Source organism: Sprattus sprattus (genome assembly GCF_963457725.1).
Source record: "Sprattus sprattus genome assembly, chromosome: 3".
In the NCBI taxonomy this organism is placed as follows: domain Eukaryota; kingdom Metazoa; phylum Chordata; class Actinopteri; order Clupeiformes; family Clupeidae; genus Sprattus; species Sprattus sprattus.
This window is the reverse complement of record NC_137922.1, coordinates 11839958-11856114: the sequence shown is the minus strand read 5'-3', so window position 1 is coordinate 11856114 and position 16157 is coordinate 11839958. Positions and strand designations below refer to the sequence as shown.

The 16157-nt window shown below is 44.3% G+C and overlaps 1 protein-coding gene across 1 annotated transcript in view; it reads left to right on the top strand.

Moving 5' to 3' along the window:
* Nucleotides 1-16157, top strand: part of slc4a10a (solute carrier family 4 member 10a) — a gene marked incomplete at both ends in the record, with an annotated part of 48087 nt that overhangs the window by 3515 nt on the left and 28415 nt on the right. The window contains one exon of the mRNA XM_080834119.1: nt 4367-4396. Coding sequence (XP_080690245.1) covers nt 4367-4396 — 30 coding nt within the window. The remainder of the gene's footprint in view (nt 1-4366; nt 4397-16157) is intronic.

Sequence of the window (16157 nt, the reverse complement as noted above, 5' to 3'; positions counted from 1 at the left end):
ACGGTTCTGTGCAGTGACACCTACACACATATGACCCGATATGAGTCATCAGAAGAAAACTTTTACTTTGTCCTCACCACAAAAGTAAGCATCGAGTTTGCAACGGAACATCTAAACAACTCTGATGCATTTTGGAAACAAGTCCTGTGGACTGATGAAGTCAGAATAGATCTTATTTTTGGCCGCACAGAGCAATGGTATGTTTGGAGAAAAAAGCGTGCAGGATTTCATGAAAAGAACAACTCTCCAACTGTTATGCATGGGGCTGGATTGATCATGCTTTGGGTGTGTGTGGCAGCCATGGGGGACACATTTTAATGGTAGAGGGAAGAATGGATTCAATTAAATGTCAGCTAATTCTGGAAGCTAACATCACACCATCTGTAAAAAAGCTGAAGCTGAAGATCTGCAGATAGACCTTAAAAGAGCAGTGCATGTTAGATGGCCCAAGAACTCGCACAGAACTACAAGCCTTTTGCAAGGAAGAATGGGCAAAAATCCTCCAAACAAGATTTGAAAAACTTTGAAAAAAAGTAATGCCCCCCTATCTGTGGGGGCTACGTTCCAAGACCTACCACAGATAGTAGGGAACACTATTTATAACTTACTAGTGCAGTGCCCATAGGAATTATGCATTCTCCCAGCCAGGGTAAATGCAGACTGAGGTTTATAATATTGCAATAAAGAGAAAACAAAGTACACACATTTACATAAGATACATCGGGACACTAATACATCGGAAAACCTCTCTCATTCCATCAGTAGATGCATGAACGCATGGTCACTGGTCTAGGCTAACCAGCAACGTTGAATAGAAAGCTACCTCTTATACAAATACATGAAACTACAATATACTACAATATACTACTTATCATGGTAATAAGAGTTGGTTACATGCTAGGCCCATACGCATCAACTGGGGTAACATCTATGACGACGACTGTTCTGTGACTATGACATCATTCACGTTGCGCGGGTCCGCCCCTCTTTCTCTGAATTACTACACTACCCATAGTGCCTCACTACCCATAGTGCCTACGGAAAACGATAAAATACAAATATGTCGCGAACTATGAGTGGCACAGAATTTAAAACTTAAGAGTTTATTTTTGTATTGTTTCACATATTTTCTGGCCACTCCGAACAGCGAACAGCGGATAACTGAAACCAAGGATACTGAATGAGCAGATGCAGGGGTTCCACTGTACTTGCCAAAGGGAACCATGCAGGGTCCAAACTTTTGCTTTGGTTCCTTACTGTAAATGATGGACATTTTAAAAGTTATCTTGTGTAAAGTGTTAAAGAAATGTGTCATCTTTAACTTCATGCCTTTGGAAATCAGATCATCTTTTATTCGCTTAACCATTTATTGATACAGAAATTTTGACCAGGGGTGGCAACAGTGGTACAGGAGGTAGAAAAGTCGTTTAATAATCAGAAGGTCTCTAGTTTGATTCCTCACTGTCGAATCATCCTTGAGCAAGACACTGAACAGTGTGCCATCAGCGTAGATGTAAAATGTATATACTTATCCTTGTAAGTCGCTTTGGATAAAAGCGTCTGCTAAATGACTAAATGTAAATGTAGTACGCCGGTCAGTATAGGAAAATACTGTATTATCCTGACTATTTATAACCCACATTACAATATTTCATGTAATTTTATGAAACAAACCTGTGTATTGACCACCTCTGCGTATTAGCCGCAGTTTATTAAACATTACCTCATGCTTTGAAGTTGTGGTGTGAGCGCTACTATCCATTTAAAACTTCTATGAAGGGGTTTTTTGAACGGGAAGTTTGTTGTTAGAGTTTTGTTTGTTGTCAAAGTTGGTTAGTTTGAATGTCAAAAGCTAAACAAAAGTTCTTCTTCCCTTTCATCTTCTTGCTTTCATCAGAGTGGTTGCTTGCATGCTTACTGGCAGAACAGAGGCTCATGATTGACTGCTAGAGTAATGGCTTGATTGGTTCGATTTTGCAGGACAAGATATAGATATTCATAATAATAATTATGAATTAATAGATATTAAATTGGCTGGTGGACTGTGAGAAGAACTTAAAACAGAATAAAACAGGAGCTCTGTTGAACCACAATGTCTGCCTGTTCCTCTTAGGTCCATATCAGAATCAAAATCAAAATCAGAAATGTTTTTATTGCCAATGCATGAAAACATGCTTACTGTATATCAGATGCTATAAGCGCACACCCCTCCATTCAGTGTGTGGGCCACTGGCAAACAATCAACCAGGATGCACATTCCTGTGGAAGTGTTCTGATTGGTTCATTTTAACCAAAACATTTTAAGTATTAAGTTGCAGCTGTTCCACAGCATAGGAGTACCTCAATTATATTTTTTCCCCCCCAAAGTGTATACATTTTTGGATAGCTGTGTGTGAATTAAACGACAACAGGGTGAAGTATTCTAAATAAAAAAATACTGGTTATAGCACCTCTGAATTTGGTTTGCAAGGCTGGAAAGCTCTTTCAAAAAATATATACAAGCAGCCCAAAGCATATGTTACATTAGCTTATGTGGCTCATATATACAGTACACTCGCATATACCCAGAAACAGATGTTGACAATTGTAGTACCGCTACATGAATACACAAAAACTGAATGACTGCCCATTAAATTAATCAATTCATTGATTGGCTGGCCCCCTTTCTGTCTAGAATTTGTCCAGCCTCATCTCTCTAACACAGTCAGTGCAATGAAACGCTAAGATGTTAAATATACCTGATTCATAAACTCTGTTGGAGAGATGTCCATCAACTACATGGCATTTAGTTTCATGTGACAGGATGATGTTACATTGAATGAACTGTGGTTAATAAAATGGTGCGGCCAATACACGGGTTTGTTTTACAACATTTTATAAAATAATGTGTTTTAAATATGGTGCGATTTCTAGTCAGGAAAATACGGTAAAACAGGAAATTGTTTCAATGTCTTCTCAAGATGTTGTATCCATTCAAGGCGTCGAGTCGAAGAATTCTGTGTACAGTGTGTAGCTTTAGCCGACAACCTTAAGATGGTGATATAGCACCTCACGACCTACACCTGCTTACTAATGGAAGTAGGCCATTATCAAGTGAAGAAGTCAGGGAAAATATGTCAGGGAGTGAGTCCTGTATGGGAATATTTCAAATGTAATAGTGAAAGCGGTAAAAGTGAATGCATGGTAATATGCACACTTTTGTCCTTAACTAAAATGACTAAAAGTGAAACTGTAATTAACTAAAATGAAATACAAATGAGTCCATGAAATACAATCTAACCTGAAACTACTGAAACCACTAAATTGAAAAAAGGATTTGAAAAAAGAAAACTATAACAACCTTGGTGAGTCACCAGGAGAGCAGTGCTGAGCTGAGCCTCCTCTCCCTGCCTGTCTCGCCGCCATCATTCTGTCCCCCCGGCATGGGAGCCTCGACCTCGGCTGGTTAGACGCTGCCGTAAGTCTGCCACTGGGTCCATGGTCCTGCTCAGTTGTAACTCTGTGTGTGTCTGTGCAAAGCAGCCTGTGCTCAGAATGCTGATTGAGTGTGTATCTGGTGTGTGTGTGTCTGTGTGTGTGTGTGTGTGTGTGTCTGTGTGTGTGTGTGTGTCTGTGTGAGAGAGAGAGGAATTCAAAGGGGTTTATTGGTATCTATGTGCTTGTGTGTGTGTGTGTGTGTGTGTGTGTGTGTGTGTGTGTGTGTGTGTGTGTGTGTGTGTGTGTGTGTGTGTGTGTGTGTGTGTGTGTGTGTGTGTGTGTGTGTGTGTGTGTGTGTGTGTGTGTGTGTGAAAGAGACAGAGAGATGGACACATTATCTCCTTAAAAGGGATAAGGTATCTCTGTTTGTGTCTCTCTTGTGTGTATGTGTTTGTACTGCTGTGTGGTTGGAGTGGTATCTCTGTTTGTGACTCTCTTGTGTGTATGTGTGTGTACTGCCGTGTGGTTGGAGTGAGTACACATTGTTTGATGAGCTGGCTGATTAATCTGTGCGCCTCTAATGAGACAGATATATTTTTGTATTTATTTTGTTTACTTTGGGGATGGGGCAGTATGATTCATCCTGCAGTTATGAAAGCCAGGTCAGTTACAAAATGCTGAGTGTGTTTGCTACATGGGTTCTCACACTTGTTATTACACCGATAAAGGATTATATGCTATAAATGTCAAATTATATTAAAAACAACAATGGTCCCTGCAATAAGAAACGGTCCAAATGTTTGTGGTAAACAGTGGCCAGTTGCTCTTCGGTTTGAAGTGAACAATTTCAGGACCACGGACAGGTCCCTCATCCATGTACATACAGTATATGAAGAGGTGTGAAGGAACAACAGAGCGTTGGTGACATTTGACTGTGTGCTCTTTACAGGTTCACAGTCCAGGGAGCGAGAGTGAAGCGGTGAGTCCTCGCCACGCTCTCAGCTTGGGCATGTTGCCTCAGACATGCAGAATGTCGTGTGCGCTGCTGAATGGCTGCTTCTCGTCTGCTTCTTGTCTGCTTCTCGTCTGCTTATGGCTTGTGTGCACTGCATGCCATACTTACATGCATTCCTTTATTTATCTCCCAAGTTCATGCTGTGCTGATGTGAGCCCTGTCACAGCTGACTGGTATCCATCAACATCGGAGTGTAAAGACATCACCAAGAGAGTGAAATGCATGCAGTACAGAGGGATTGTGTTTGTGTATGTGTGTGTGTGTGTGTGTGTGTGTGTGTGTGTGTGTGTGTGTGTGTGTGTGTGTGTGTGTGTGTGTGTGTGTGTGGGTGTTGGTGCGCGCTCCCCTGTGTGTGTGTGTATGTGTGCTCGCTCGCGCTGCTGCGTTGACCTTGAGAAGGACGTTTATATGTTAGCCTGGAGCTGTGCATGAGGAAAACAGGCTCCCCCTCATGGTGCAGTGCCTTTACGAGCTTGTGTGGAGCTGAGGAGCGAGCGCCTGCCACCAGCCGATGGCCTGACCAGCGCTCACAGGCACCCAGTGGACAACTCTGAGCACAATACACAGCTGTGCTTCAGGGTGTGTGTGTGTGTGGGGGTGGGGGTCTGTTTTTTGTGGGAGAGCCACAATATAGAGAATTTAGAGATAAGAGAAGTGAGCAATATGATTTTGTGGAAAAGAGAATGAAAATTACGACCATCAGATTTGCAGAAAATATTTGACGTGAGAGCCTCAATGTGAATTTTATAATAAGTAGTCAGAGATGGAACAGAGGGGGTAGATGATGATGTGTTTGGAGTTAAGTTTGCGTGTTTGTGGGTGAGTGGAAGATTTAGGGAGTCTAAGAGAGGATATGAGTGGGATTTTTGTGCCTGTTTTAAAGAGATTGGGAAAGAGAGAGTCTAAAAGAAGGAAAGAGAGAGAGCGAGAGAGAGAGAGTTTGTGTGTGTGTGTGTGTGTGTGTGTGTGTGTGTGTGTGTGTGTGTGTGTGTGTGTGTGTGCGTGTGAGTGTGTGTGTGTGTGTGTGTGAGAGAGAGAGAGGAGGGACATTGGACTGGTTCCAGGCAGGACAGACATGGTCTCTGTGGGCCTGCTGGGCTCCTCAGGAACACCATGTTGGTTTGCCGTTACATCCATCTTTTTTTCACAAAAACTCTAGCAAAGGGGACCTATACTAGCTAGGACTATAGTCTTCTAAAAGGTCCTCTTTGCTAGTACTAAAACATGCCCGATTTGCCGCTTGTGAAATTCCTGCCTGGCTCGGTCGCACCAGAAAGTTATGGTTGGCAAGTCGGCAGATCAAACAATGTGAAGAAAACATTAGGTTGAGCCCAATTTGATTGAGTTGGTGGGGGTACGGTGAACCAACATAAGTTTAAGGGATCTATGGGAATCCCTCTAAACTGCAGTACCCAGATGGGACACGCAAGCACGCACACACACACTCACTCACACACACACACGCAGACACGCACGCACGCACACACACACACACTCACACACATGCACACACATGCACGCACACATGCACTCACACACATATTCACAGAGCCTTTCTCCACAATATACAGTCCAACTCACTCTTTTGGTTACATGCAATTAAATTTCATTATAAGGCTGATGTGTGGCTCTTTGTCACAAGTACAAGCACAAGCAAATGCTCAAATGTGTGTCTAAAAAGAGTTTAATCATAATGGTCAATAAATCTCCATCACATAATAGTCATGACAGACACTTAATAGTTATGACATGTGCACTTACCGTAGCTGAACTTGTTGGAATGAGGCCTTGCTGATCAATTTAATCCACTTAAAATTTCAACTGAAATACTACACTTCCCAGGATGCCCCAGTGGTGGCGCAGGCAGGCAATGCTGAGACACCACGGGAGCTTTAATAGCATGCAGAACTCTAATAAGCACACACTCGCACACTCTCACTCTCACACTCTCTACAGACACACACACTCACACACACACATACACACACACACACACGACACGCATACCACAGCAAGAGAAGCTCAGACTGCAACTCAGGCTCAAGCTCAATCAGATAATCTCCTGAGCGATTGGCGGACGAACGCTCATTCTAAAGCGTTCAGGCTGCGCGTCTCAGACACACCCACACAGACACTCTCACACACACACACACGCACACACACACACACACACACACAGAGGCTCGTCAGCTGTGCCGAGGGAGAGAGAGAGGGACACGGAGGGAGAAGGAGAGAAAGAGTACAGGGAGAGAGAAGGAGAGCTAGAGAGAGGAAGCGAGTCGGCAGCTGCAGGGAAAGAGAAAGAGAGAGTGAGTGTGTGAGAGATAGCGAGGGAGAGAGAGAGAGAGGAAGAGAGAGAGGGAGGAAGAGGAAGCTGATCTAAGCTGAGGCAGGAGAGTGTGTTGCTGCTCTCAGATGGATTCGTAGCCTCGGCGTCTGTCCCTGTGCTTCGGCTCATCCCCCCACCACACATACACACACACACACACACACACACACACACACATACCCACCCTACTCCCTTACCCTCACACACAAACACACACACAAACACGCGAGCGCATCGCTGGGCAGGCAGCATGCTGAGTGGGGGCTCCGCACCGCCCGGACGCTTCAACTGCCAGGTAGGACCCGGACACGGAAAAGGAAGGAGAGGAGAGAGGAGATGGAGGAGAACAGAGCAAAGAAAGGAGGGGTAGAGGGGGGGTGCAGTCACATGCCATTTCTCAAGGACAGGACTGTGCGGATGAGTGTGTGACTGAAAGAGAGAGAGGTGTGTTGTGGTGTTGTGATTACTGTTTACCCAGCGCAGATAGATGGATGTATTGTGCTGTTTTGTGTATTGCTTCCGTGTTCTCTTGTTGTATTGCTATGGTGTTCGCTAGTGTGGGAGAGGTGGTGCTGTTGGCAGCATCTCAGACTTGTTTGCAAACCTGGAGTCTTAATTTTGTTTTGGCAGTTTCTGAATGTGAGTGCAGGCTATGATGGCTTTCTGAAGGTGTCTGAAGGTGCAATCATTTTTCCTTTACTGTAATGCAAATTATAAGGAAGACTGACTGTAGACTAGGTGGATGTATCAATATCATCAAACAGGCTTAGTTGCAGTTCTCTCTGTGTTTCTCTCTCTTCCCCCATCCCCCCCCCTCTCGTGTTCTCTCTCATTTATCCCTCACAGACACTCTATCTATCTCTGTCTCGCTTTTAAGAGGTCCTAGAGAAGGACAAAGGAATTGTTGTCCTGCTGACCTGTTCAGGCCATTGATCTGCCATCAGTCCGTCCCTCCGCCAGTCAGTGACCCTTATTTGTTTTTGTGAATAGCCTTGTGCTTAGGGAAAGTAGAGAAACAGGTATACTCTGTTATCATTTTCACCAGTGTATTGATCAGAGCTAAATATACATTGCTCCATTCGTGGGTGAAATTGATCACATTGTGCACACTCACACACACAGACACACTAACACACACACACACACACACAGACACACACAATCGTGTGTGTGATCCAGTAATCCAGTTGTCCGTCATGTGTGTATGATGTGCAGTGGCAGTGGAGAGAGGGAATGCTGATGCTGATCCTGCGATTGCCATAGTAACCGCTGCCATCTGTAGGGATCAGTCCCTCCTCTCTCGACCAATCAGCTTCCACTGACATCCTACTGATAATCCCCCCTGCTTCTTGCTGCTCTGGCTATATGGCACAAGCACTCTTACCATGTTCTCTCGCCCCTCTCTCTCTCTCTCTCTCTCTCTCTCTCCCTGTCCATCTCTCTCTCTCTCTCTCTCTTCCTCTCTGTCCCTCTCTCTCTCTCCCTTCACGTGCAGTACTCATTAAAAGACAGATAAAAGGACAGGCTGATGTAAGGAAAGGGCTGTACACGTGGCAGTATGTTTCTGCTGAGCGGCTAGCATGTTGTCCAGGATATATTACAACATGGTGTCTCCACTGTTCTCTCTCTCTCTCTCTCTCTCTCTCTCTCTGTCTCTCTCTCTCTCGCTCTCGCTCTCGCTCTCTCTCGCTCTCCATCTCCCTTTCCCTCTCTCTAACTGATTGTGGGTGCTGAGCTCTGTGCATTTTCCTCCATGGCTGCCTGTATGTATGAGGCTGGGCAGGAATCAGGAAGAGGAATCTGGGTCCCGATCATGTGTCCTGGAAAGTGGCAATGTAACCTCAATTGCTTCCAGGAAATTGATTGTGTGTGTGTGTGTGTGTGTGTGTGTGTGTGTGTGTGTGTGTGTGTGTGTGTGTGTGTGTGTGTGTGTGTGTGTGTGTGTTTGTGTGTGTTCTGCTTAACATGCCAGAAAACATACTCAGTGAGAAGCAATGATTATATTTCACCAGAAAGATACTCCCTGTGATTTAAATCACCTAACTGGTGAGTAACTAGTATTAGTTTCTTTTCGAATACTAGACTATTTAGGTGTTTTAACTGGTGTCTCCGGTTAAAACCTAAATAGTCTATAATTAAATACCGGAAACACTACATTAAATACATAAATAGTCTAGTATGAAATACTGAAGACACTAGTTAAAACTTCAAAGTACTCAAGTATTAAATACCGGAGAGTACCGGGTTTTGGAAAGGCTTTAGACCCTTATCTGGCAATATCTTTAATTAAAACATCAAGTCCCTGTGCAGAAACTCGTTTTCATGCTCACACTCTGTGCCCTGTCCCCAAACGGAGAGCTGTTAAGACCTCTGTCCTCACTAACACCCGGGGCCTTTGAAAAGGATGTGACAGCATCCAGAGGGGGATAGCATCACTAGCTAACAGTGTCCTGCCTCTACTGATCCGCCTTTGACAGCTCAGTCTGATCGCTGTAGTTCACTGTACTGTAGAGGAAATTCAATATGTTTGGGAAAAACCTATGTCCTAATGGACAACTTAACTAATAGCACAGATACTGCACATTTTGTGTAACCATAGGAGAAGGTTAGAGAGTTTAATACTGGCCCAGGTTTGAACTGCCATAAAGGTCTTGCACAGAATATTGCACTCAGGTTTTAAGGATAAGGAAATAATACTTTAATTTTGAACTTGTCATGGAAAATCTCCATTGAAATCCTTTTTAGCTCAGGCAAGGCCTAGTATGTCTCTGATATCTGCTTTAAACATTTCTCATATGTTTCGTTCATCCTCTCGACTGTTGACTCGTTTAACTCACTCTGATGAAAGAAGACAAATAAGGCTCTCTTAACCTCACACTGTCAGAACAAAGATCGTTTGTTAGCTTTGCTCTTGGTTGATTTGCCTGCACCATCAACGCTTAGCTGATAAAATGTACTTGTGCCATTCATCTCAGCGCCAGGTTGAAAGTGTTAGTGTTAATGTTTTCCATTAAGAATACCGATAACAAACCTCTCTCTCCCCCGATTGCATCTGTTGGTCACCATGCGGTTATCTAACATAGTCACCAAACAGATGTTACTGTTCGCATGCCTGTGAGGGCATTCGGTTGCCAGGAAATGGTCATCAGCTCCATTTTTAGTGTGGCCATTTGCACGTTAACATATGGCGATGTATTGCAAGGCTTTGCTTGCCAGGCACATTCCATGGGTAGCAGTACAGATTTTACCCTAAAAAAAAAAAACCTTGAATTCCAACCCAAGTGAATGGTGATGTAAAACCTGATCTAGGATCAGTTTCGCTTTTGATCACAGAATTAGATTATTTTTAAAATAACTGATCCTGGTTTGGCCATTGGGCTTCCCCTTAAGAAAGGCTTAGTGATTGAGATCTCCAGTGTAGATAAATGTGAGACGAATGCTAGAGGAATTCTCCACAGGCAGCCTGAAATCTGCTGTCACTGCTGTATATCTGTCAGTGAGAGGCTACTGAAGACAAAGGCAGGGGTTTCATGCAAGTGGAGGAGACTGAGTGTAGCTCAGTGCGTGGCAAAGCCCACAGTCCTGTTAAAATGAAAGTGTGCTGGACAGTTCTGGGATCAGCCAAGTGTGCTTGTAAAATGAGCGATGGTTGGCACGAAAGGTGTCTTGGCAGGATAGAGGAGAGGAGGGGAGAGAATATATGTACATGACAGAGCAAACCATCCTCAAACTCACACACAAATAGAGTATAAACACCGGTTGGATTAAGTAGTATCTCTTTTTCTCTTAAAGCCCCCTATTTTTTTTATGTATTGTTATCAATTTCATGTTCTGATACCTGAATAAAATCGCTGTCGATAATGTTATCGTTTCTACTTGTTAGATAATTCAGTTTCCTGTTCACATTATTAGGACAGGATTCTGTCTGTTCTGGCATGCGTTTTTTTGTGTGTGACTTTGCTATGTGGTCACAGATCACATCTGAGCACGACTGAGTTGAAGTGAGGATAACAGTGCCAAGGCTGTTCTGTGAGTCGTGAGTGTCACTGATGGCTTGAGAGAACAAACACACACGCACGCACGCATACACACACACACACACACACACACACACACACACACACACACACACACACACACACACACACACACACACACACACACACACATACACTTACTCAGAGCCCTGTTCCACAATACAAGTGTGCAAGGGCTACCTCTCCCGAACACAGGGCAGCGTTTGATGCCTAGAGAGGCTCCCAGGGCTGCTGATTGTAATGACTCTGGAGGACAGAGGGGCTTCTAGGGGGTTGAAGGGGAAGAGGAGGCTGTCATTGAGATGAGCACATATTCTGTAATTCTGTTCTCAGTTTAGCATTGAGAGCAGACGTCTTAATTGATTTCAGAATTGAGTTTAGTGCTCCATGGTGAAATACTAATCAAATGCTGTAAGTAAATGTGTGTGTGTGTGTGTGTGTGTGTGTGTGTGTGTGTGTGTGTGTGTGTGTGTGTGTGTGTGTGTGTGTGTGTGTGTGTGTGTGTGTGTGTGTGTCTGTCTTTGTATTTGTGTCTATTTGTGTACTTTCAGACACTGCACCTGCCTCCTTGCTGTCAAGTTAAAGTAAAAGACTGTGCCAGGAGATAAATAGTTGTGAGTGTGTGTGTGTGTGTGTGTGTGTGTGTGTGTGTGTGTGTGTGTGTGTGTGTGTGTGTGTGTGTGTGTGTGTGTTAGTGCGTGTATGTTAGTGCGTGTGTGTGAGAGTGAGTGACGAACACATTCTCTCATTTCCCTCCCTAAGCTTGTGTTGCCTTATCTACACACAAACAGCTGCTGTGCAGTGGTAGGAGAAGAGAGATACTCAGGGGCAGATGTGCTACCACGTTAGCCCCCATTTTAGGCGTCATTTCTTGCGCCTTGGCATAGTATGAGCAATCAGACCACATGGCTGAAACCGCATTCTGCCCGCTGCAGGAGCACAAAATGACAAGTTGCGGTCTTATGCATTTGCATTTTTCGGAGGGTGGTGGGGAAAGTGGGAGATTTGGGCAAAGCTATGGGAGAGATAGTGCAAGGAGTGACTGATTACGCGAATGATACCTATGTAAGAAAACGGCTGGGGACAGCGCACATCTATTTTGCGGTGAAAATGTACCACCATTTTTAAGCAGCTGTAATCCAGAATGCTTGTTAAATGCATGAATAGGAGAAACTTCCAGAAACAATGGAATCATTATTCCAAGCACCAGTTTTTCTCTTAGGAGTTAGTACATTCAACTTTTAAACTTTAAAATGAAAAGGCACAGCGTGCGCTTTCTAGCGACTAGCTTTTGGAAGTTCTGTACGGCAGGACTGCCTTGTTGAAGTCGCTCTTTGCGTTTTTCGCGCTTGCCAACGTACATACATCTGCCCCCTTAGCGAGAGACGGGGATGGAAGGAGAAAAGATAAAAGGAACAATGACACAATAGCAGTAACATAGGCCTACATATTTTAAAGAATTGATTGTGCATCCAACAGAGTGACTGAAAATAAGCCATCACTGAGAAAGACGTGATATCACTGCCTGAACGTCCATTTGGCTGTTTGAATTTTTTTTAACAAAGTATATTTCACAACGGTCGTAAATGAACACAATACAAAATAAAAGTGCAAGAAACATTTGTATATGTGCTCAAAAATCATGTATTAAACGTAACAAATAGGTGAGGAAATAACTCAGAGGAAGAAGAGCAGAGAAAAGGGGGGATGGGTAGCACATGAAGGAAAGCAGGAACACAGAGTGAAAGATGAAAAGAGACACAAGGAGGAATTGACCAATGGAGAAGAGGACAAGAAAAGGAAAAGAGAAAGATACCACAGGGAGTCCATATCTGCCAGGGCCCATTGGTGATTATTATTGATCTAAATGAGCTGTGCCTCCTTTGGTTTAGAAATTGGTTAAGCTGTTCTTTATGAGCATTCAGTACACAGACAGGAAGCTTTTTGGGCCCATGTGCTTGGGTTGAACCCTCAGCAATTGGGAGTGGGAGGTGCTGTCGGTTGGGGGGTGGGATGGTGAGATGTTGGGACAGATGACGATTGTCATGACCCATCTTGTTCAGAGCTTAAGGTGAGGGGAAGAGAGGAGACGTCTCTCGTCTGTCAAGAAGACCAAACATAGAGTGTGTTTGTATGAGAGAGAGTATCAAATTGGTTGCTGCCTGTTTAATACCTTTGTTAAAATGGATCTGTGTGTTTTAAATTGTGTGTGTGTGCATGTCTGTGTTTTGTCAGTGTGTGTGTCCTTGATTATGCTTTCCTGTATGTTTGCTGAGACACTTACTTTATACATAATATAGTGTGTGTGTGTCTGTGTATGTGTGTGTGTGTGTGTGTGTGTGTGTGTGTGTGTGTGTGTGTGTGTGTGTGTGTGTGTGTGTGTGTGTGTGTGTGTGTGTGTGTGTGTATACATCCTGCCCCGGTTTTCTTTTTATCATTCATCTCTCATCAAATGGTCGACTGATCTTTAGAGTATTCTCTGACACGCCTTAATTGTATTTTATTCTATTGTATTTTATATAAACCAAAAGCATGACTGCGAATAAAGTGTCTCAGAAAGAGCCCCATTTGAACAGCACATACATACAGGGGAGACCAAAACAAACCCATCACCTTTCAGCTGCTGCCTCTCCTCTCCTATCCTTGAGCTGGGAGATCTTCTCTTCCCCTACTCTCCTGTATATCTCTGTCTGTTGGTCTCACTCATTCATCTCAGATTGACTTCTAGGTTCTTTCTATCACATACAGTCTGGGTTATTTGGTCTAATTGGCAGCCAACCTTAATTAATTGTTATTTACAGTTGTACTTATCCATTCAATTTTTACTTTCCATTCTTCTTTAAATTTAACCTTATATTAATAAACAGTTCATTCATTAACCATTCATATGACTCCTTGTGTGCCATGCCATTACATCTCATAAAATATGAATTGTATCCGCAATATTTATAACTCGAATGCAATGTACTGTCTCATAATGTTCAGACATGGGTAACGTTCCAGCCCTGTAGAGAGGAGGCCAGTGCAGCTCCACACACACATGTGTGCCAATGAGCTCTCTCTCTCTTTCTCTCTCTCTCTCTGGCTCTCTCTTTCTGTCTCTCTCTTTCTCTCTCTTGCTATTTATCTCTTATTTCCTCCATTTCCCTATCGCTCTGTCTCACTCTCTCCCTCATTCTTTTTCTCTTATCTCTATCTCTCTCACTCGCACCCACTCTCTCACACGCTCATAAAATACATACATGCCAGTGCACAGCCACTCTCCCTCTCACTCTCTGGGGAGGCAACCTCTCTGTCTTTCTCCCTCCCACACCCACTCACACACGTCTGTCTTCATGAGAAATGCATAGATGTTTTCAGTGGCCTCTCCTCCTTCACAGGTCGTTCCAACTCTCCACCAGCCCCTATCTCTCACCCTCTCCCACTCCCTCTCTCTCTCTCTCTCTCTTTCTCTCTCTCTCTCTCGCGCTCATACACACTAATGTCTTCTAGCATCACCACACACCCATCCCCCTGTATGTTTCTTTTGCAGTACTATGTGACCCCCTAATGAGTGTGTAGAACACAAGGTCAGTGTGTGTGTATGTGTGTTATGAGTGTGTGTGTGCGTGTGTGCGTGTGTGCGTGTGTGTGTGTGTGTGCGTGCGTGCGTGCGTGCGTGCGTGCGTGCGTGCGTGCGTGCGTGCGTGCGTGCGTGCGTGCGCGCGCGCGTGTGCGTGTGTGCGTGTGTGTGTCTGCGCCCGCGCGTGCGTGTGCCTCTGCTATATTTGCTGGCAATATAGTACATTTATGCCTGTGTCTTTTCATGCACATTTCTGCGTGTGTGTGTGTGTGTGTGTGTGTGTGTGTGTGTGTGTGTGTGTGTGTGTGTGTGTGTGTGTGTGTGTGTGTGTGTGTGTGTGTGTGTGTGTGTGTGTGTGTGTGTGTGTGTGTGTGCCAGTGTGTGTGTTTGTCGTGTGTAATACTTAAGCCTTGGTTTGCACTGGTATATTCTTTCTCTTAAACCATGTGTGTAGAAGAAGAACCTTTGTGTGCATATACATTATGTATGGAACTGGTCTTCATTTTCATGTTTTCATTATATTTTTAGTGTGTAGGTCTCTACATGCATGTGCCATGTCATGTGTGCTCGTTGTGTGTGACTCTGTTTCTGTGGCGTGTGTGGGATGCATCCTGAGCCCAGGTGTTCTCTCGTTCAGGTCTCTCCACCACAGCTCAACCTTGTAGGCTCCTGAGTCACATGACGCTTGAAGTGCAGTGCATCCTGGGAAGACTCCAGATCTGCAGGAGAAGAGTGGGTGGGAGGGGGATGGGACTATGTGTATGTGTGTGTGTGTGTGTGTGTGTGTGTGTGTGTGTGTGTGTGTGTGTGTGTGTGTGTGTGTGTGTGTGTGTGTGTGTGTGTGTGTTGAGGGGGGGGGTGTTGCTCTCTCCTGATCTAGCATCACGCCTCAGCTGGCATAAAACACTGAAGCTATTAATAGAGCGATCAGACCTGCGGGCCACAAAATGATGTTGCATTCGCCATGACCACTAAGACCCCTCTCCCTCTGCTGCGTGGCTCATTGTGTTGTGGTCTGTGTCTGTTTGTTTACAATATTGATGGCTAAAGACTGGTTGAGAGCGCATGTGTGGGCGGGTGTTTTGTGAATTTCATCAGAGACAGCTTTGTGTCTATGTGTATGTGTATGTGAGAGAGAGAGAGTGAGTGTGTGTGTGTGTTTGTGTGTGAGTCGCAGAATGCATTGAATAAATGATCAGAGTTTTCTGCATGCATTAGCATGCATATTTCCCTGTACACTAACTCAAGCATACACACACACACACACACACACACACACACACACACACACACACACACACACACATGCTTAACACACACAGCCGCACTCATTATCCATCTGACATCAAAGCAACATGAGTTCTGGTACAGGACAAAGCAGGATGGGAGCTCTCATTGTAATCCCCTCCATCAACATCCTCTGAGGTGTCCTCTGAAGGTTGTGGGATGAGGGATTTGCGTCCCGCTTTGATGACGTCATAGACAATGGTGCTGGGGTGTGGGGGAATGGGCTTTTCCTAAGGGGCCACTGGCTGGTTGGGGCTGGTTTCCATGGAGACAGTGGCCCAGAATTCTCTTAGGGTTCTAATTTATGTTCACCTCTGAGACAGCTGGTCCCAATACCCATCTGGAAGAATTAAAAATTCACATCAGGCAAGGAATATGCAATGTTTTCTATGTGATCTATGTGCCTCACACAGAAGGTGGAATATTGGAAATAAATTAAGACTTTCAATCCTCTAGCTTCTATCTCAGAGCATTAATCACAGGTTTTTTCAATGGGCTCAAAAATTACCT